Source organism: Elaeis guineensis, unplaced genomic scaffold, assembly GCF_000442705.2.
Source record: "Elaeis guineensis isolate ETL-2024a unplaced genomic scaffold, EG11 Super_Scaffold_31900, whole genome shotgun sequence".
Lineage (NCBI taxonomy): Eukaryota > Viridiplantae > Streptophyta > Magnoliopsida > Arecales > Arecaceae > Elaeis > Elaeis guineensis.
This window is the reverse complement of record NW_027332420.1, coordinates 3,293,220-3,314,777: the sequence shown is the minus strand read 5'-3', so window position 1 is coordinate 3,314,777 and position 21,558 is coordinate 3,293,220. Positions and strand designations below refer to the sequence as shown.

The 21,558-nt window shown below is 38.3% G+C and overlaps 1 protein-coding gene across 1 annotated transcript; it reads left to right on the top strand.

The window, feature by feature from the left end:
* The first annotated feature begins 13,100 nt into the window (after positions 1–13,100).
* LOC140854484 (glyoxylase I 4-like) lies at positions 13,101–20,715 on the top strand. The gene is made up of 4 exons (XM_073250427.1): positions 13,101–13,280; positions 13,382–13,633; positions 13,746–13,821; positions 20,558–20,715. Exons 1-4 carry the CDS (start codon positions 13,197–13,199, stop codon positions 20,593–20,595), a joined length of 450 nt encoding a protein of 149 aa, XP_073106528.1. The 5' UTR covers positions 13,101–13,196; the 3' UTR covers positions 20,596–20,715.
* The last annotated feature ends 843 nt before the right edge of the window (positions 20,716–21,558 follow it).

Below are 21,558 nucleotides of genomic sequence, written 5' to 3'. Positions count from 1 at the left end.
GTATCATTGTCGTCATCATATATTGTATTATGTCTATCTTTATCTTGAAGTCTCATCTCGATATCCAACTAATCTTTAAAGCAGAACAGCATCTCAATTATTTTATTGATCATCCTACTCTTCTTTTCATCCATAATTTATTGACCTGCACTAAAAGTAGATTTCAATACTACTGTGGACATCGACACGGCTAAAATATTATGTGCAATGACGGATATTACAGTATATTAATTTTTAATACTTTTCCACCATGCTAACACATCAAGATTTTTTATTTAATTTTCATCATATGCAGATTGAAGATCACTTCGTAAATAAAGTTCAAGTTTACCACTTAAAGATGAAGATAAAGATAAACTTGAAGAAGTGTGTGTATATCTCCTATGTGCAATGAATGAGAAAACAGATAATGAACAAAAAATACTAGAAGAAGAGGTGGAGGTTTGTGAACGAGAAGCACTAGATCCATGAATCTTATCATCATATAAAGCATAAATATCATGAAGAAGTTGGTTTACTTCAGCTTTAGCGGGTTCAGGATCTTGATTTATGTTTTCATAATATGCATCAAGTATTATCAAAATATCACTTAATTTAATTCGTGAATCAAGCTAAGTTATATATGGGATATATTCTATCCCAATACTCATTCCATTTAGATTCTATTTCATAAATAATAGGCTCTAAAATATCATCAAATCTATGTTGTGCAAATTTTTGGCTAATAAAATATGTTTATTATAAAAATAAATAAGAGATTGAATAATAAATATCAGAAAGAATTTCAATGGCATTATAACAATTAACTAAAAAAAATTTTAAAATTTTATCTTTATTCCAATCAGTTTCAGTCAATGTAAAACCTAATCTACAATCATTAATACATATATTTTATAAATTTTTATATGGATATGCATTATGTATCATTGTATATGTCAAGTTTTAATGAGTAACTATATCAAGTTTAAATTTTTTAAAATATTTACCATGATCTATACACATTTGCTTAAATTCTTGAAGTCTTACTCTTGAAACTTGAATAAAAAAAACTATATTTCTAATTTTTAGAATAACATCTTGAGCCATACCCATGCTAGATTAAATAAAAAGATTTAAAATATGACTTGCATATCTAATATGTAATAAATTCTCATTTAAAATCGGATGCAATGAGTCTTTCAATAATCTAATAACAAAATTATTATTAGATGCATTATCAAAAATAATAGACATAATTTTATCATTAATACCATATGTATATGTAGTTTAATAAATAGCATTAGAAATTTGTTGCCCAAAATGTGAAAAATCAAAAGCACAACAAGCAAGAATATGTTTATTTAATAGCTAATTATTATCAATATAATGAGCAGTAACAGCAATAAAATAATAACTACCAATAGATGCTGTCTAAATATCAGAAGTTAATGATACTTTTGAATTTAGGCCAGAAAGAGTTTCAATTAAACTTTATTTTATTACTAAAAAATTAGTCATAGCTATTCTTTTAAATATACGTCTACTAATTCTTCTATAAGTGAGCTGTAGGGCTAAGCGAACATACTCTTCAAAATTAAAAGATTCACATAAGCTAAAAGATAATTCATCCTTAATTATCCATTTGACCAATACTTTTTTTTGATTTTTATGATTATATGTAAAACTACTTACAAGATTACTTTCTTGTATATTAAGGGTGCTTTAAAGACGAGCATCATTCATTATATGGCTCTCTTGATGTCTCTTGAAATGGTCAGTTCTCCCACTACTACACAACAATACAATTTGATATATTTTTTATATTTTACTTTTAAAACTCTATCTATCATAACTCTTTCAATGTCATTCTATACAGCACTAGTCCTCTTATGGGAAGAAGAGACAGAGCCTTGACCTTCAGTATTGGTTTTAGAAGGAACAGGAATAGTAGTTTTTTCTCTCTCTAAAATAAGAAAATATCAAAATGACTCTCATCAAAAGATGTCATATCTAAATATGAGTTATGCAAATAAAAAAATTTACCAAACAAAAAAATTGAGTAGAGGTAGGCCATAGGCAGAGACTTATGAGCTTCCTCTTGTGCTCCTCACTCCTCTTTAGGACCTCAATAAAGACCTCTAAGGCTCCAATAGATGGACTAATCCTCCTCTTATATAGCACTTGAATACTTGCTAATTACAAATTGAACACTTGCTAATATTGCTAGAAGAGTAGTAGTAGAGAAGGAGAGGAGGGTTGATTTGTTGTGGTGAAAATGAAAGAGGAGGGGATATTTATAAGAATCCAATATTTTTTATTTTTCCAAAATACCTCTCAAATTAGCCATTTTGTAGACGTTAGATGGGTAAAAATGGTCATTTTTCCAAAATTTAGCCGTTATCAATCCAAAAAAATTTTAAAAAAGAGATTTAGCTGTTATGGATTAAGCCTAGCCTGTAACGGCATTAAATTGGCCGTGTCTGGTACAGTCCATAACAGACTTAAATGGACTGTGCCTAGCACGATCAGTTTGGACTGATTTTTTTAAAAAAAAATAAAATGGCCGCCCATCAGACCCATGGGCTTGATGGGCCACGGGCCATGCCAGGCATGGCCTGTCAAACCCCGATCTTAGAACCATACCAGATCGGGGTTTAAGATAAATGGATCGTGTTCGACACGATCCGTTTGAATCCTTACGACAGATTTGAATCAAATCATTTCAGATACGTTCCAATGCCTACGTCTAACTGCATATTATTATCATTATTACATTAACCTATTGTAACTATTGTTGAGACAATTCAACCAACCCCCGATTCTAACTCTAGATCAACCTTATAAACATAATATGCCGACTAACAATCAGTTGATCGACCAACGATCGACTATTTTCAACCATCAACGGACAACCACGATAACTCAGTTAATATCCAATCGATGACCATCGACATATCAGAGTTATCGATCGATACTCATTCAGATCTCCATGACTATCGATATATAGTCGGCTTAACTTCTCACGATCACATAATACCGAAATGTGCGGAACCCACATATTTAATCGTTATAAACGGTTATCAACTATGTGTCACGATCATTAGTGGGCATAAACAGTCCATCAACTCCATGATTATGGCCTGATAATTGAGGTAATTGCCCTTTAGTGCCATAAAAAGCAAGACCACGTGCTCGATGGTTACATCTGAATCACCTATAGAAGGGAGGTAAATGAATAGCATTGGTAAAACACTTCTGAATAGAGACTCTACTATTCAAAATTCTTATCTGTTGTTCACCACTCTCTACTGACTTAAGTATTGAAGGATCTCTGCCAAACACAGCTCTGATCAGTGAGGACTTTTTTGCAGGTGCTCTTCTCCGACGACAGGCATAACAGAGGATTGGCTGTAATAGATTGGCGTGCCAGGTAGGGGGAACAATACAAGCAACCATGGTAAAAATCAGAGCTCAACAATCAATAGGATCGGTAAAGCAATCTTCTCGTCGGAAAGATATTCCCCCCCCACCTCTATTGGCAGAGCCCAGCTCTTCATGTCCTGTGGTTACCATAGATGCATAAATTGCTACATTAATGCAGTAAATGAAGGTATTAACAAAGGCGATCCAAAGCCTCCAGCAGCAACAAACATAACAGTAGCAGCAACCACCGGTGGAGGAGCCGGTGGCTCATTCAGTGCTGTCTAGGCACAGCCGTCATCTTCCATGGCGTTCACCTTCCTCATCTCCAAAGTGGCGACCATCTCAACACTCTCATCGAGATGGACAACCGCATTCTTGGCACTCCCATCATGCCGCCCATTCTTCACGGCATTCTCTCTCTCTTTCTCGTGTACATAGTATTAGGAAGAGGAAAAGATCGTGTACACCTACTACTTCTCCATCCTCAAATTTTTCAAAAGATTCTACCCTCAAATTTTTCCGACAACGGCGGCTCGATGACTACAAGCGTAAGTTCAAGAAGATCGACTGCAGCTTGCCCGACTTCAGGTGGAAGATCGGAAGTCCTCCAATGACTATGACTTTCGTACTGTCCAACCTCTTTCTCGACACATCCTGGATGAATCGATTCCATCTTAGTTCAAGATACTGCAGATAGAGCTATATGACGACTCCATCGATCCAATTGATCATGTGGAGAGCTATAAAGCTCTCATGATGATCTAGGGGGCAATCGACGTCCTCTTATGCATCGACTTTCCGACAACTATTCGAAAGACTGCTCAAGCCTGGTATTCTGGACCTCAGTCAGAGAGCATCAACTCCTTCAAGCAGCTCGAGCATTCTTTCGTGGTCCATTTCAGCACTAGCCAAAAAGTGCCATAGATATCAGACAGTCTCTTCTCCATTAAGCAAGGCGAGATGGAAAAACTGAGAGATTTTGTGGCTCGCTTCAATGCGGCCACACTTGAGGTTAGGGATCTTAATGAAGATATGACTATATCGACCATAAAGAGGGGTCTGAGAGGATCCAGATTCACCTATTCTCTGGACAAGACTCTTCTCCAAACCTATGCTGAACTTTTAGAACGCACATACAAGTATATCCACATGGATAAGGGTTCTTCTGACTGGCACCAGACAGACAGAAAAGGTCAGGAAAATAAGTAGAAGAAAAGTGAAGCTCTGGCCGAATCAAGTAGGCCGACTATCAATAAGCGAGCTTCACCTCGACGATAGAGTCTGAAGCTAAATAGCTATGGTAGATTTGACTCCTATACTCCTCTTTCTACTCTTCGTGTGCAGATCTTGATGGAGATTGAAGGAGAGAAGTATCTTCGACACTCCCCACCAATGAAAGCACCATCGAGGAGCCATGATAGGAAGAAATACTGTCAGTTTCATCGTGATTATGGATATGATATCGAACAGTCCATCTAACTCAGGAATGAAATAGAAGTTTTGATTCGATGAGGCTACCTCAAAAAATTTCGACGAGATCGTTCGACTTAACCTCTCACCGACCAGCAACCTCAGTCACAAGCTGAGGAAACGATCAACAATTGACCAACGGTGGGAGTCATCAATATGATTTTATGACAATAGAATGACCAGAGGGCAACTTTCGAAGAAGAGTCGGTGAAGAAACAATGACTTGATAATATAATTTTTTTTTTGAAAGATAATATCCAGGGAATACAAACTCTCCATGATGATGCTATCATTATCTCGACGATGATAGCAAACTATGATGTAAAAAAAATTTAAGTTGATAATGGAAGCTTAATTGATGTTCTTTTTTACTTGACTTTCTCTCAAATGCGACTACCAATTGATCGACTCAGAAGTCTCGATGCCATTAGTCAATTTTTACTGAAGATACAGTTACTATGGAAGGAGAAATCACTCTCCCACTAACCATAGGAATAGATCCTCAACAAAGCACTGTTCTCCTGGCATTCACTGTTGTCCGAGTTTTATCAGCTTACAATACTATACTTGGACGATCTGGACTTAATGCCTTGAGAGCAGTAGTTTCAACATACCATTTGCTAGTTCGATTTCCAACTAGAAATGGAGTCAGAAAAATATGTGGAGATCAACAGCTTGCTCGATGCTGCTTCTTCATCTCCACACAAAATAATAAATCTGAAGACTCTTTGTCCATCGATAAATTGGATCAAAGAGAAAATGAAGAAAGAGGTGAACCAGCCGAATAACTGATTTCCATCTCGCTAAAAAAAAAGATCCTGAGAAGACGGTCCAAATTGGATTGCAGCTGCTTGATCCGGAGCGGCAACAACTGATAAATCTACTAAAGCAAACATCAATATTTTTGCTTGATCAGCTACTGATATACCAGGCATTTCTCTGGAGATAATAACCCACTAGCTAAACATTGATACAAAAGTTAGGTCGATGAGACAAAAGAAAAAATCTTTTGCTCCTGAAAGGTAGAAAGTCATCGACGAAGAAGTCGACAAGCTCCTCATGCCTGACTTCATCAGAAAAGTTAATTATCCTGATTGACTCGCCAATGTAGTGATGGTGAGAAAAACCAATGAAAAATAGAGAATCTGCATCGACTATATAAATCTAAATGAGGCCTGTCTGAAGGACAGTTTTTCTTTATCCAAGATCGACCAACTAGTTGATACAACTTCAAGACATCGATTTTTAAGCTTCATGGATGCCTCTGCGGGCTATAATCAAATTTGGATGGCACCCGAAGATGAAGAGCACACAGCCTTCATAACCGACAAAAGTATCTACTATTACAAAGTAATATCATTCGGTTTAAAAAATATTGGAGTTACTTATCAACAGCTAGTCAACAAAATATTCAAGGCACAAATCGGATGAAATATGATAGTTTACGTGGATAATATGCTGGTAAAAAGCCCTTAAACTACTGATCATGTTCGAAATTTGAAAGAAGCCTTCAGCACACTTCGATGACATCAGATGAAATTGAATCCGACCAAGTGTGCATTTAAAGTAACTTTCAAAAAATTTCTTAGATTTCTTGTGTCGCAATGAGGAATTGAGATCAATCTCGAAAAAATTAAGGCTATCATCAATATGAAGCATCCAAGCTCTAAGAAAGAGACACAACAACTTAATGGAAGGATCATCGTACTCAATCGATTCATCTCAAGATCGACAGAAAGATGCTTGCCTTTCTTCAAGACTTTGAAACAAGTAAAAGACTTCTCAAACAAGTGCTGACAGTCCTTCAAAGATCTAAAAAGATATCTGGCATCTCCGTCGCTACTTACAAAATCAAAGGTCAGAGAAATTTTGTATCTCTATTTGGCAACTTCAATAGAGGCAGTTAGTTCAGTACTCGTCCAAAAAGATGAAAATCAAATTCAACGATCCATTTACTACACCAGCAAGGTGCTTCATAATGTCGAAATAAGATATTCAAGGGTCGAGAAGATGATCTATGCTCTAACCATATCATCACAGTGACTTCGTCCATACTTCCAGGTACATCCCATTATCATCTTGACAGATCAGCCATTGAAAGCAATTTTATACCGACCTGATACTTCAGGTCGAATGGCAAAATAGACAATAAAACTCAGCAAGTTTGATATCCAATATCATCCATGTTCATCAATGAAGGCACAAGTTTTGGCCGACTTCATCGTCAAATGTACCATACCTGATAATAATCCTTAAGATGAGTCTAACAATAAAATAAAGCCAGTTGAAACTCCCAAGCCCAACGTAACATCGGTGTGGGTATTACACATTGATGGAGCATCCAACGCACAGGACAGTGGAGCCGGTCTCATCATCACCAATTCCGAAGGGATTGTAACCGAATATGCCCTTCGATTTGATTTTAAAGCTTCAAACAACCAAGCCGAGTATAAAACTCTCCTAGCCGACTTGAAGATTGTCAAAAAATTTGACATTGACAATCTGAAGGTCTTCACCAACTCACAGTTAATTACCGGACAAGTTAAGGGTGAGTTTGAAATTCGAGATCCCGTTATGATAAAGTATCTTCAGAAAATGAAAAATCTCACATTGACTCTAAAATATTTTGAGATCTCTCACATTTCAAGAACAGAGAATGCTCAAGCTGACATACTTTTTTGATTTACAACCACTTTATTCAACTCACTGGGTTGGACATTCGTCGAATGCCTTGAACAGCCAAGCATCAATAAAGTCAAAAAAGTGCTACAAATCAATGATGAGTCAAGCTAGATGGATTCGATCACCCAATACTTGACTGATGGAACTCTACCAACAGACTTTTCAGAAGCCAAACGACTTAGATAGATGGCCTCGCAATATATTTTGATGAATGGCCAACTTTATAAAAAGTCATTTTCTCTTCCCTTATTGAAGTGTTTGAGACTGACAGATATCGACTATGCACTCTGAAAAGTTTATGAAGATATTTATGAAAATCACTTGGGGGGCAAATCTTTGGCTTATAAAGTCTTACGACAAGGATATTATTGACCTACCATGAAAAAAGATACAGCTGAACTTGTTCGAAAATGTGAACTATGTCAGAAGTATGCAAATATACAACATCAATCGGTCAGTCAGCTGTCATCAATTATTGTACCATGACCCTTCGCACAGTGGAGAATTGACATACTTGATCTTTTTCCTCCAGCATCTAGTCAGAGGAAGTTCATAGTGGTTGCCATTGATTACTTCACCAAATGGATGGAAGCTGAACCTCCAGCACAAATCACTGAAAGTAAGATGAAAGACTTCATTCAGAAGTCAATCATATGCAGGTTCAGTCTACCACACATCATCATCACTGACAATGATCGATAATTCGATAATCAAAATTTTAAAGAGTCCTATGCGAAATTTCACATTATGCACAAACTCACATCAGTCGGCCATCCACAATCCAACGAAGAGGTGGAAGTAACAAACTGAATAATCCTATATGGTCTCAAGACTAGACTGAATGAAGCTAAAAATCTCTGAATGAAAGAACTGTATCCGATCTTATGGGCATATCGGACAAGTCCTCATATACCGATGGAAGAATCACCATTCAACCTGACCTATGGAACGGAAGCAATGATTTCATTTGAGATTGGATTACCATCAGCCAGAGTTGAATAATATAATGAGCCGAGCAATTCAGAATATCATAGAGCCGATTTAGACTTACTTTCGAAAGTCTGATAGCAAGCTCAAGTTCGGATGGCAGCATATCGATAAAGAATAGTCCGATATTATAATGCAAAAGTTAAGCCGAAGATCTTTCATCCAGGAGATCTGGTCCTAAGAAAGGCAGAAGTTTCAAAGCTTTTGGATCAGGAGAAGTTGTCTCCAAATTGAGAAGAACCTTATAGAATAATCGAGATACTTTGACCGAGTGCGTATCGGTTAAAAACTCTTGATGAAATAACTATTTCTCGGACTTGAAATGTCGATAATTTAAAGAGTATTATCAATAAAGTTGTTCACATATACAATATTCAAAATGAAATATTAGAATTTAGAATCTTGAAAGCTTCGACCAACTACATCTACAAAATGACATCAGGCCGATAAATAATCGATCAATTTTTACTGATTATATCTCGATTTTCCACTGTAAAAATCGACATACCGACTATATCTCAATTTTTCACTGTAAAAACTGACTTTAGTCGAACGACTACTTATGCCAACTTAGTTTTAACTAAGCAGAATATTATGCCAATTCGACTTCAGTGAAATCGAAAATACAGTGATTTGACTATGGTCAGTCGAAGGATATTCAGCTGACTACCATTTATCAAATATCTAGACATATCGATTTGACTATGATTAGTCAAGGAATATTCGGCTTATCACCATCTATCCAAATATCTGAGAGGTAAGGTATGTCAATCGACACTCGACTAATAGACAAATTCTACAACAGTTATTACTAAACATCCGATTCACCAATAGGTATTCGATTGTTCAACTATGATTCGATGATATTGAAAGTACATAAAAAGAAGAGAGTTTGTACCTAAAAAATTTTTCTTTTCATGCATTGGAGAGAAAGTTATAAAATTTGATGAAAGTTTGATTACAAAATTTATCTGATTATAAAAAAAAATGCTACATCGATCATCAGTCGATTTCTTCATCTCCCCGCTCCGGTACAGCTTCGATAGTTGGAGCAGGCCCTAGTGCAGTTGGCACATCTTCTTCAGTCGGTGCAGTGCCCTCTTCAGCAGCCTCTTCCCCCGAACCAAGAGGAACAATGCTACTCAAGTCTAAATTCGAATACAATTTTTCGACCGCATCTCGACCGTCCTCGTATCTAATGCAGTAGAAGACAAATCCACCTTCGAGAATCTCTTCTTTGAATTCTTCTGAATTCTTAAAATTCTTGACAGTCAGACTCAGGGCATCCCTACCGACTCAGCTTCAGCCCTTGCAGAGACCAACTCAACATCATCCAGTGCCAGCCTTTTCATGGTGGCCCGATACCTTCCACGCTCCACCTCTAACTCTTCAATATATCCATCCCTCTCTCTCCGGAGCTGATGGATGGAGTGCTTCTTGCTCCAGATCTGAGATTCGAGGGATATGATGTTCTGACAAGCTGACTCAAGTTCAGCTCTGGAGGATTCTAGGTCGGCCGTCATATGGGAGATTTCTTTCTGAAGCTTCTTCTCCTGTTCAGTTGCTGCCTAAAGTTATTCGACGGCAGTGATCTTTTCAGTGGTGACAGCCGCTACCTTATCCATCCACGCCTAACGAAGGTCGGCAATCTTCTGATATCCGCTCTCTAAAGTGTGCATATCGTGCACCCACTGAAAACAAAAAACAAGTCAAGTTGGGTCAAAAAAAAAAGAAGAATGTTAGAAAATTACCCCAAGTATCATCGAGTAGAAAAAGAAAAATATTTCAGACATAGTCTGATTCCTTCTGCTCTCCCTATCTGTCGGGAGCAGTGCGGCCTCAATGAGTTACCTGGCCAACGTCGGATTGCCCAAGGCTGACTCACCTTCAAGAATCCTGATGTCGAAGAGTGTGGGAAGGCCTGCGGCAACCCATTGTCAGCCAAAGTAGCCGGCGCCTTCCCCCAATCTCCAATCGACAGTCGCGCATTTGAGACCGTCGGGAAGACAGTGCTTGACTGCGTCTGAAAATGTTTCGCTGGAGGATCGGCTTGCGAGCCACAGATTGCTCGGATTCAGCCATGACTTCCGACCCGACCCGAACCCCCACCGATGGAGCCACTGATGGTTCTGCTGCGGCTTCTTCATCCCTCGCTGCCCCGACTCCAGTGGACGGCACTTCAGACGGAAGAAGTATTGTCGGGACCGACAACGTTAGGACCGGCTCGGGGGCTGCCTCCGACAAAATGTCGGATTCCCTTGCCGGTTCCAATGGAGATTCAACCCGACTCCTTCTCGACGGTCGAGAAGATCCAATATCAGTCACTGCCCTCTTCTTGGCAGCATGCGAGCGGATGTTGGCGGCCGACACTCGTGCCCTTGTCCGTATAGCTGCAATCAAAATAAAAAGATTAGTATAAAACTCAAAAACAGACAAAAGAAAAAAGTAAAATGACCGACTATGTTATACTTAGGAAAGTTACCAAACTAAGTCCGACATCGTAGAGAGCTTGTTCGGTCATCAGCTCTCGCTGCGGTGGAACTTCCATATCCTTTAGTCGGAAGAAGTCTTTCTGATCAGCAGTCTCCACCCGACTATTCTCGTTGGGGCCAGTTCTCAGATCACCCCAACACGAAGGAAAGCCCTAAGGAGAAGAAGAAGAAGCAAAGAAAAATTGATTCTTCCATCTATGAATAGATGATAGAAGATCGGAGATGAAAGAAAGGCCTTTTCTTAGGTTGAAAAACCACCAACCTTTGACCTTAGGATGAGAACGAAGGACGAAAAAAGACCGAAAGAGAGAAGGATGAGGGTCAGTCGGGATAAGCTGACATAACAAAGCAAAACTAATAATCAACCAGATAGAATTCAAAGCCAGCTGAGCAGGACAAAGACCATAATAGTCAAAAAGATTCCGGATAAACTCCGAAATCAAAAATCGAAGACCGGCCCTAAGGTCCTCAACATAAAATGTGACTTGACCCAGAGGAGGGGAGTTCATCCGACCGTCTGGACCAGGAGCAGAAAGCTGATACTGCTCTAGGATACGGTACTGTTTCTGGAGCCGCTCAATATTGGGCCCAGATAAAGAAAAAACTTTCATTTTTGGATCTGAAAGAGAATCATCGATCGAAGAATTTTCGAGAAGATGAAACCTTCTTACTTACCATTGAAAATGGAAACCCTAAAAGAAGAAAAATCCAAAAAGAAAGAAAACCTTAAGAGAGGGAAGGAGAACTCGACCTGGAGCCTAAGGTGATGTGAGGAATAGAATTCGGAAGCACCTAACACTGGGGCAGCAGAACCTTCTCTTACAGAGGAAAGCGATAAATGCAAAAGTAAAATTTAGATGAAAGTGACTTTAAATATATAGGACCCTTCAATGATCTGGATGAAATCAGTCAAATCAAGATCTCCTCAGATGTCGACACGTATCGACATCAAGACCGACTATTAATCGAATGATTCGACGTACCTACTTATAGAACATGCCACCTCACCATTATCCACATGAACAGCTTAGAGCCAATGATGTTTGGACACATGGCCAAGATCTACTCAAATCATCCGGATTCTTCGGGCACCGAATTATCTTCCCGAAACGACATCCCAATGATAATCTCGCAGATATCGAAACAACAAAACAGCTGGAGACCTCTCGTATTTTAAAAATTATTAATGCCAGTAGTCGAATCGGAGCTCAAAGCAGCATGTGATGTGACAACTCTCTTCGTCCAATGTGACAGACCACGTGGCAATATATACATCAGGCTATCTTGGACTTGAAAGTGGGGGATAACTGTTGGGACAATTCAACCAACTCTCGATTCCGACTCTAGATCGACCTCATAAATACAATATGTCGACTGATAATCAGTTGACCGACCAACGGTTGGCTATTTTCAACCATCAACGGACAACCACGATAACTCAGTTAATATCCGATCGATGACCATCGGTATATCAGAATTACCAATCGATGCTCATTCGGATTTTTATGACTACCGATATATAGTCGGCTTAACTTTCCACGATCATATAATACCAGAATGTACGAAACCCACATGTCTAACCATTATAAACGGTTATCAACTACGTGTCACGATCATTAGTGGATATAAACAGCTCATTAATTCTATGATTATGACCTAATAATTGAGATAATTATCTTTTAATATCATAAAAAATAGAACCATGTGCTCGACGATTACATCAGAATTATTTATAAAAAAAATAAATAAATAATATTGATAAAATATTTTTGAATTAAAATTTTATTATTCAAAATTTTTATTTATTGTTTATTATTTTTTATTAATTTAAATATTAAAATATTTTTATTAAATATAATTTTAATCAATAAATATTTTTTTATTTTATTTTATTTTTTGATAATAGAGATCGACAGCAGCTACTGCAGCCAACTAGCGAGCAGTAAGTACTAAATACTCGATTCACTGCCGTAAAAAAAGGCAACGCGTGTATGATGTTTCCATGGGCGGCCCCCACGAAGTAACCTTCGATTCCCCCGCCCCGCTTTTTTTTTTTTTTCGGTACAAATGATGTGAGGAACGGAAGGATTACTCCTGTATCTCCGTTCCACGTATCTATCCTACAAATCCGCTTCCCTCCTCGCTGTCTCGCTCATCGTCGTCATGGGGACCGTCGAGGGCGTCCGGCTTAGCCACATCGCTAGGGAATCCTCCGACTTGGAACGTCTCGCCAATTTCTATCAGGAGGTAGACTGTAGACCGACGCAAAAGAGATAAAGCCTTCATCTTTTTTCCCTTCCCCAACCAGTAGATTGAACTGAAGATATTTTCTTCTCTTCTTCTTTCAGGTGCTGGGGTTTGAGAGGATAGAAGCCCCCAAATTCGCGGAATTCGAAGTGATATGGCTTAGTCTTCCCTTTAACCCCTCCGTTGCCCTCCATCTCATCGAGAGGAACCCCCAGTCCAAGCTCCCGGTAAGCCCCTACGGCAGCAGCTCATCGTCCCCTCCGTCCACAGTCGCCGATCCCCGTGCTCTCCCCCGGGGACATCACCTCGCTTTCTCCGTCTCCAATTTCGACTCTTTGGTCCGAACCCTCAAGGCAAGTCTAGTCTTCTAGCCCCTCCTCTCCTATGCTTTGTAAAGTCCCTGAATTCTTTGTTAGTTAATTCCTTTTTCTTTTCTTCTTTTTTTTTTTTTGAAAAATTTTTTAGGAAAAAGGGATTGAGACGTTTGAGACGATCCAACCGGATGGTAAGACGAGGCAGGTCTTCTTCTTCGATCCAGATGGTAAACTCTTTCTTTTCCGCTCTTTTTTTTTTTTTTTTTCCCGTTTTGCACCTTGTGTCTGCTCTTGATATTTGTTCAATTAGTTGGGATTTCTGCAGGCATAACCACAGAGACTTAGTAAGGATTTCATCCTCTTTTTGTTTGAAAATTAGTTTTCATGGAACTATCTAATCTTCGATTTGGAGAAAATAATACATTTTTTTTTCCTTTTCACTATGATCTGTCTGATGTGATTTAAGAGATTGGGTAGTAGAGGTCTGTGAAATCCCAACTTCACTTAACAAATAACAGCTTAATTTGATTTCACCTTTTCAAGGGTGGTGGAATTTGATGAATTAGTGGAGAAGACAGGACAGAGCCATAGAAACAGATGTCATTAATAGTATTTGACAATTACTTTCTTCGTTATGAACACACAGTTGTAAGAACCAGCACATTGTTTTATCAATTTTATTGTATTATTATGGTATTATGATCAAAAGACCTATGGCGTTAAACTTTAACTGTTGTGTATTTCTATTATTGGTTGGAAAGAAGTTGAAGAGAAGAAAGAAATAGGGGAAGGGTAGGAGTAAGAAAGATGGACAAAAGGAATGGAGGAAGTTGAAGTAGTAAAAGGTAAAAAACAGAAAAAGATAGGGAGAAGAGGAGGAGACGATATGAAGAAAGAAAGGGTTTTAATACTTTTTTTGTTTGTCTTGACCCATCCTTATCTTGAAAGAAAATAGGGAATTAAAAAAGGGGTTTAGGCTGGGTGAAGAGAGCATAGCGAGCAAGCGAACCTAACATAGTTTCTTAGGAACCAAGGTTGGGCGCTCCTGAGAGCATGCCCATTGCCTAGTTCAAATGGGTTAGAATGGGAGTTATTACAAGGTCATAACTGCCTTGTGTAGTTATCGTAACTCCCATAAGCCACATCAAACCCCTGCAATAAAAGAAAGGGATCAAAAATGAGAGAGATCGATCAAAGCAATCTCCTCTCCTCTCTTATATATCTCTCTCTCTCTCTGCCATCTCTAAACATAATGGACTCTTGGATTGTGAGAAAGATTTTCTGTTTTAATTGTAAATGGACTCTAGGCCATGAATTCATGCTACAGCGAGAAAGTAGATATTTAAAAATACAACAAGGAGCTCAAAGCATCTAATCCTAGCCAAAGAAAGGTTCTAAAATTTTTTCATGGCTTGGCCATTCATAGGATCTTAGGAGTCTCTAACGGCAACTTTTCATGCACTTAATATAAAGCCTTGAGTTTCATACATTAGATAATTTATTAAGCATGATCAATCTTGGAAATTTGCAGCTAATTCTAATGTGAGATTTGAAAGAAAACCGAACACAAGTTCTATAACAATTTCAAGCCCATGTTTCTCAAATCATTTTTCTCTTACTAAATTATCCATGGTTTCCATGTATGTGTAGATCACTATAAGGGCTTTCCAAATAGTGGTTACACACCACTTTGACCTAAAAATAAAATATGGGTTGAATTTTGTTGGTCAAATCAGTGTCATGGGCTTAGGTGTCTACACCTTAGGCATTGCCCAAGGTGGTCCTGGTATTTGGCATCAACAGGGGGGACTTTGAAGGAGTCTTACCTACAATGGAGACCATGTGCATGTTGCAGCCATTGGGGTCTTCCCTTCTTCCTTCTGACCCACCCCACTTAGTTTTGAAATGGGATTGGAATAACCAATGTGTGGGACCAGGACTAATCACAATGGTTGCCACTAGGACTAGGGTGCTCTCGTGGCACCATGTAGTTCTCACTCCTTGGTGCATGGTGGCTTGGCATAAAGGCTTTCACACATTGCCCATGCTCGGTGACTTGCTCATGCCATTGCTCGTGCATGGTGATACATTGGGGAGGAGAAGATGAGGGAGCAGAGTGAAAGGAGAAGCGGGAGTCAGGGGTGAAGGCGACTAAGCCCGATTTTGCCACCAGCAGCAATAAGAAGTGGAGTCATCTTGATCGGGATGACTGCCCACTGCTGCCTTCTCTATTATCCTTGGCAATGGTTCCTTCTTCATGTTGATGCACTACATCTTAGTCCTTCAACATCAAGCCTTGTGGCATTTGGCTGAGGAGTCGCTTGCAAAGAAGACTTAAAGGGAGAGGAAGAAATCAACCATCGAAGACGCAACGGTGGTATTCTCAAATTAAAGAAATCTTGTGGCCTATTTTCCATTCTAACTACCATGCACTTAAGTGGTCTACACCATCATTGATCTGTCAGTGATGTGGCATGTGTTTATAATGCTGTGTTGATGTTACTGTGACATGATGATGATATAGCAGTGGCATAGTAGTGACATGGTTGTGACTTGATGATGACGTGACTACCACATGGCAGTGATGTAGCAGCAACATGACATAGAAGCATCTATTCCATGAGGATGACATGGCTGGGACACGACACTGACATGTCGATGATGTATTAGTGACGTGGCATTAGAATGCTTGGATCATGGGGGGACATAATCAACATTGAAACATAACTGGAGCAATAAAATGGCAGAGCCAACCTTGGCTGTCTTTTATTGGGCATCACTTTGGGCCCCATTGCTAGGGAATAGATTAAAGCAATGCAGGAATAAATGGTGTCAATGAAGGTAAACCATGTTTAGGACTTAGAAGACCTTCTGCATGGGCACCAGACGTTGAGGAACAAATAGGTTCTTAAGATCAAATTCGACGTAGATGGATCCACCAAGAGGTCCTTGTAGCTAAAAATTATACCTAGAAGGAGGAAATCGATTATGATGAGAATTTCTCTCTAGTTGTTAGGTTTGCCTTGATCCACCTTATCTAGCCATTATTGCACATAGCAATTTTGATCTCTACCAAATAGATATTAAAACTGTATTTCTTAATGGAGAACTAGATGAGGATATCTATATGGATCGACCTGTTGGCTTTGTAGCTAAAGATTATGAGCACAAAGTATGCAAGTTCCAATGATCTATTTATGACCTAAGGCAGGTATCTAGACAATAAATGCTTCGTGTTTATGGTAAATGATCTGAATGTAGTTTGCCAATCCTGTCATTATATGTTGATGACATATTATTGACCGGAGATAGCAAGGAATTAATTGATGCCACTAAGAAGTGATTATCCCCCAACTTTGAGATGAAGGACATGGGTGAAGGTAGTTATATGCTTGGTGTCAAGATCCCAAGGGATTTGTCCATGAGATTTCTTAGTTTATTTGAAGAGACTTACATCAAGCAGACGCTTGAATGATACCATTGCATAACTATAAATTCATAGACACCTTTATGGAGAAGAATTTGAGCCCAAGCCTTGATATGGGCTCTAAGACTCCTAAGAAAAGAGCGAAAATGTCAAGATTTCCCTATTCCAATGCAGTCCAAAGCTTGATATATGTTAGAATGGTACACGATAGGAAATAGATTATGCTGTTGGGCCTGTTAGCCATTTTCATGTTGATCGAGGAGTTTTGGACTGGAATATAGTCAAGAGAATATTTATGTACCTCAGAGGAACAGCAAATATATGCTACGTTATTGGGGTCAGGTTTCACGCTAGAAGGTTCCAATGATGTTGACTGGAAAGGTGACCTAGAAGTGCGCATATTGACATTAGGATTTGCATTCTTGCTCAATAATGGGGCCATATTTTGTAGTGAGAAGCAATCCTGTATAGCCTTACCCACAATGAAGATTCAGTATATATAATGTTCTTCACTAGTGAAGGAAGCTATTTAGTTAATGAGGTTCTTTAGGCATCTAGAAATTATGATCTATGCATCAGATCCTATGATCATCTACTATGATAGTATGGTTGCATGAAATTATGTCAAGGACCCCAAATATTATTGTAGAATGAAACATATACAAGTGAGATAACATTTCATTGGAGACATTGTGGAACAGAAACAAGTGCTCCTAAGAACATTTCCACGAGTCAGATGGTTACAGATCTGCTTACCAAACCCATTGCTAGGGATTTGTATGTGACACATGTCCAATCCCTAGGACTATGGCATGTGATTGTATTTCTCTAATTGACCACTTTATAATCTTACATGTTGGATAACCCATTTTCCATTAATATGATTGATGAGGTTTTTTAGTACTATTTATTTGATATAATTTTATTTTAATTACTTGTGTTTCTGGCATGATGTATGAGTTACAAATAGCACAACTAGAAATGTATTTTGATTGGTTAAAATTAGCTTAGTCGCACAAGCAATCGCCTTTGGTGCTAATAGAGCGAGTAGAGATGAGACTGGTTACGCTATAAAACTAAAAGAGCAAGTTTAGCTCAAATTTTTGAAGTGTTGCTTTGGTGAGGACCAAGATGAGGCTCTTTGTGAGAGCTTCATCTAATGCTGTTGAGAGTGAGCAAATGAAGAACTTGAGTTAGGCACATGAGATGCGATTGAACTAAGACCCATATGGTGTTTTAAGTAAAGATGTACACTGTGTGAAATGGAGAATCTCTATTGTACCATGCATTTCATGTTGCATGTGGTTAATGACCAATCAAAGAGTGTGTGAATGGATCCCTGCTTCCTCACTGAGAGTTATAAAGATCGCAAATTTGATCGCAATGGTACCTTACGTGATTTTTGACTTTCACAAAGTAAAGAGTTGGTGTTATATATTCTAGTATGTTATATATGGTCATAAGTAATTTGGCCTTAAGAGACATTATTGGGAAAGCAATTAATTCAGACCCAAGAGGCATTGGGGTGAAAGGAAGGCAAATTTGAAATTGCACTACTCACGTGTATTCACTGACTTGGCAGTTATGTCCTCTTGATAAGATTGGACATAATTGTGGATACATGTGAAGTTAAAGGGTTGAGCATGGCTCTTGAGGGTTTGAGAGTTGCTTGATCTGGTGTAACTAAATGAGCCTTGGATACAGCAGCACTCTATGTTCACTTTCTTCTGTTTTTGGGGTTGATGTCTCCATTCTGGTCCTAACAGGTTTCTAGCGTGGAGCTCCAAAGTGCAGATATATTTGCCAGTTGCATTACCCATTTGTCTATATAAGCGGGATTCAGGTTGTTTTTTGGCAGTGTCATTAGGCATGAAAAAGGCATGGCCATTCCATCATGTGCAAGTGGGATATGTTAGGAACCAAGTTGGGCACCGATGAGAGCATGTCCATTGCCTGGTTTAAATAGAATCAAGTAGGAAATCATAACTCCCACAAACACCTTAACTATCGTTTATTAAAATGAGGGGATCAGATATGAGAGAGATCTATCCAAGCAGTGTCCTCTTCTCTCTTCCATCTCCTTTTTCCACCCTTGAACCAAATAGACTCTTAGGTTGTGAGAGAAAGTTTCCATTTCAATTGTAAATGGATTTCTAGCAACAAATTCATACTACAAATAAGTAGACGTTCAAGAACACAACAAGGAGCCCAAAGCATGTGATTCTAGCCAAAGAAAGGTCCTAGAAACATTGATCACGTGCTTTCAAAAGGAATGTTATCAATCTTCCTTGCTGGTTGAATATTTCATTTCCAGCGTAATTTCTTCTCTCTTTTTATTTTGATATAAAAGGGTGATAATTTTTCTTTAAAAAAATCCAGTCTGTTAATTCATTTGTAAAAACCTTACCAGTCACGGTAATGAGGATGCTGTTCTCTTCTTGAAGAACTCAAAAACATAAATGAACTATTATTCTGAATCCCACTTATGAATAGGAATTCTGAAGTTTGGAAATATTGATAAGAGAGAGGACTGTAGGATAGTCATCAGTGCAAAGCTTAGTGACTGGATATGAGGGTTTATTTTCATAGATACTGAGAACTGTATAGTATTTCACTAAAATATCCTTGATTTTGGACAAAAAGCTTAATCCTTCATTTTACTTCAGTTGGTCACACCATAGATGCATTATGATTGCCTCTAGAGCTTTTCACCCTGGATTAGGTTAGACTTTAACCATACCCCATAAAATATGTCATGTAATCTGGACCAAAGATCAATCCTGACCTCATGAATGGGTATACTTGTAGGTGCAACTTGAGCTAATTTCAATAAATGAAGTAAATTTAATTATGAAATGTAAAATAAGAACTGCGAATTTTTGTAGTCCTTAACCTACAACATAGACCACATCTGAAGAGCTAATTAGGTACAAGGTTTTACTTAAGCATACTTCATCTTGAAGTTGGGCATCTTTTAGTTTGAGTACTTGGAACTGAACACATGGTGGAGTGGTAAAATGGGCTACTAGGGTAGTTAGGAGCTGGCACGGTTGGTATAGCCTACCTGAAATGTCATGGATCACAGAATCGGAATCTGCAATTGTTTGACGAGCACGTATGATTGTGAATGGCCTCTATCTACCTGTATGGAGCCTGTTTACACCTCAAAATGCAATCTGACAAAGTTTTGTGATGTTCTATGATTGTCTAAGCTGAGCTAATCCCTCATGAATGAGTGCCGATACTGGTAAAATTTCATGAAGATGAGAAGTCAGTCAGGTTAAATTGACCTGCCTTTGTAGTTGTGTTACTTCGTGTATGCATGAATGTGCTTGCAAAGATTCTGCTAGTATTTGTCAAAACACCGTAGTTCACGTAATCTTTATTTATTTATTTATTTTTGGCAAGTCATAACCTTGTAATTAATTTCAGTTTGCTGCTTCATAAAATCATGTGATGATGCATGTAATATATAAGATATTAATATTTCGTTTGTACATAAAACTGATGTCAATTTTGGTACCAATTGTGTGTAGGTAATGGCTTGGAAGTACAAAGTCGGGAAGCCTCTTAAATGTATAAATGGAACAGAACTTATATAGATATTGCGCAACCTATCCTGTTTGGTACTTGTAATCCTCAACAAGTAAACAATCAGCATGTTTTCCTGATTTATGCACTTTATGTTTTACAATTTCATATGCCCGCATCCTTCAGTGCAACACAGGTGTGCTGAATAGGAAACAGAAGGTTCATGTTAGATCCTTTGATAAGTGAGAGTGGATAAAATAAATCAAGTAAATTAAGAAAGTGGACCAAATGTAGATTAGTGCTTTTGGTCTATACTACTATTATCGAGTTGGCTTTTGTTTTCCAAATTGAAGCATTCTATGGATGACTGTCTTAAAAAAAGTGATCTCGGTCAACCGCACAGTTTTTAATAGAAGGAGAGCCGAGCTCATTTTTGTAAGTGATGTGATGGTTAATTAGAGAGTGAAGAAGACAGTGGGTAAGAAATTGGGAACCAGAGATTTATTACAAAAAAATAATTGCTATGAAATACAGATGTTTTCTATTTCTTAAAAAAATTGAGTATTTGTGCAAAATGGTATTATTTTCATGCTTATATGCGCAGCTGCCATCAGAAATGGGATCTTCTTTTGGTCAAGCCTTTTGAGTATATGCTTAACCCTTTTTTGTAATAAGATAAAGCAGGTTACCGATTCTAGCTCCTTTCAAAATGGCATATTCGCTGATATCGTGCCCCCCGGCGTGCCCTGCCTCCCATGATGGAGGCCTAGTTCGCCTTACACCTAAGTTGCACCGGGACGAGCTGGAAATCAATTGCAGAAAATGGCAAAACCTTCATAAGTCTTTCTTTCCAGGTGTAAGTAGTTTGCATTTTCAGTCATTTTGATTTCTATGAGCCTTTCTCCAGAAAGATGACCATATTGATATGCCTTTCATATGGGTTGGAATTTATCCAGAATTTCTCTATCTTAAGGACATTATAGATAAGACCACCTTTAGAAGTTGC

Excerpts from the sequence above, each read along its gene's own strand:
- LOC140854484 (XM_073250427.1), top strand. The coding sequence starts at position 13,197 with ATGGGGACCGTCGAGGGCGTCCGGCTTAGCCACATCGCTAGGGAATCC. Across the intron at positions 13,634-13,745 it reads CTTTGGTCCGAACCCTCAAG|GAAAAAGGGATTGAGACGTT; the intron begins GCAAGTCTAGTC and ends AAAATTTTTTAG. Across the intron at positions 13,822-20,557 it reads CTTCTTCTTCGATCCAGATG|GTAATGGCTTGGAAGTACAA; the intron begins GTAAACTCTTTC and ends AATTGTGTGTAG.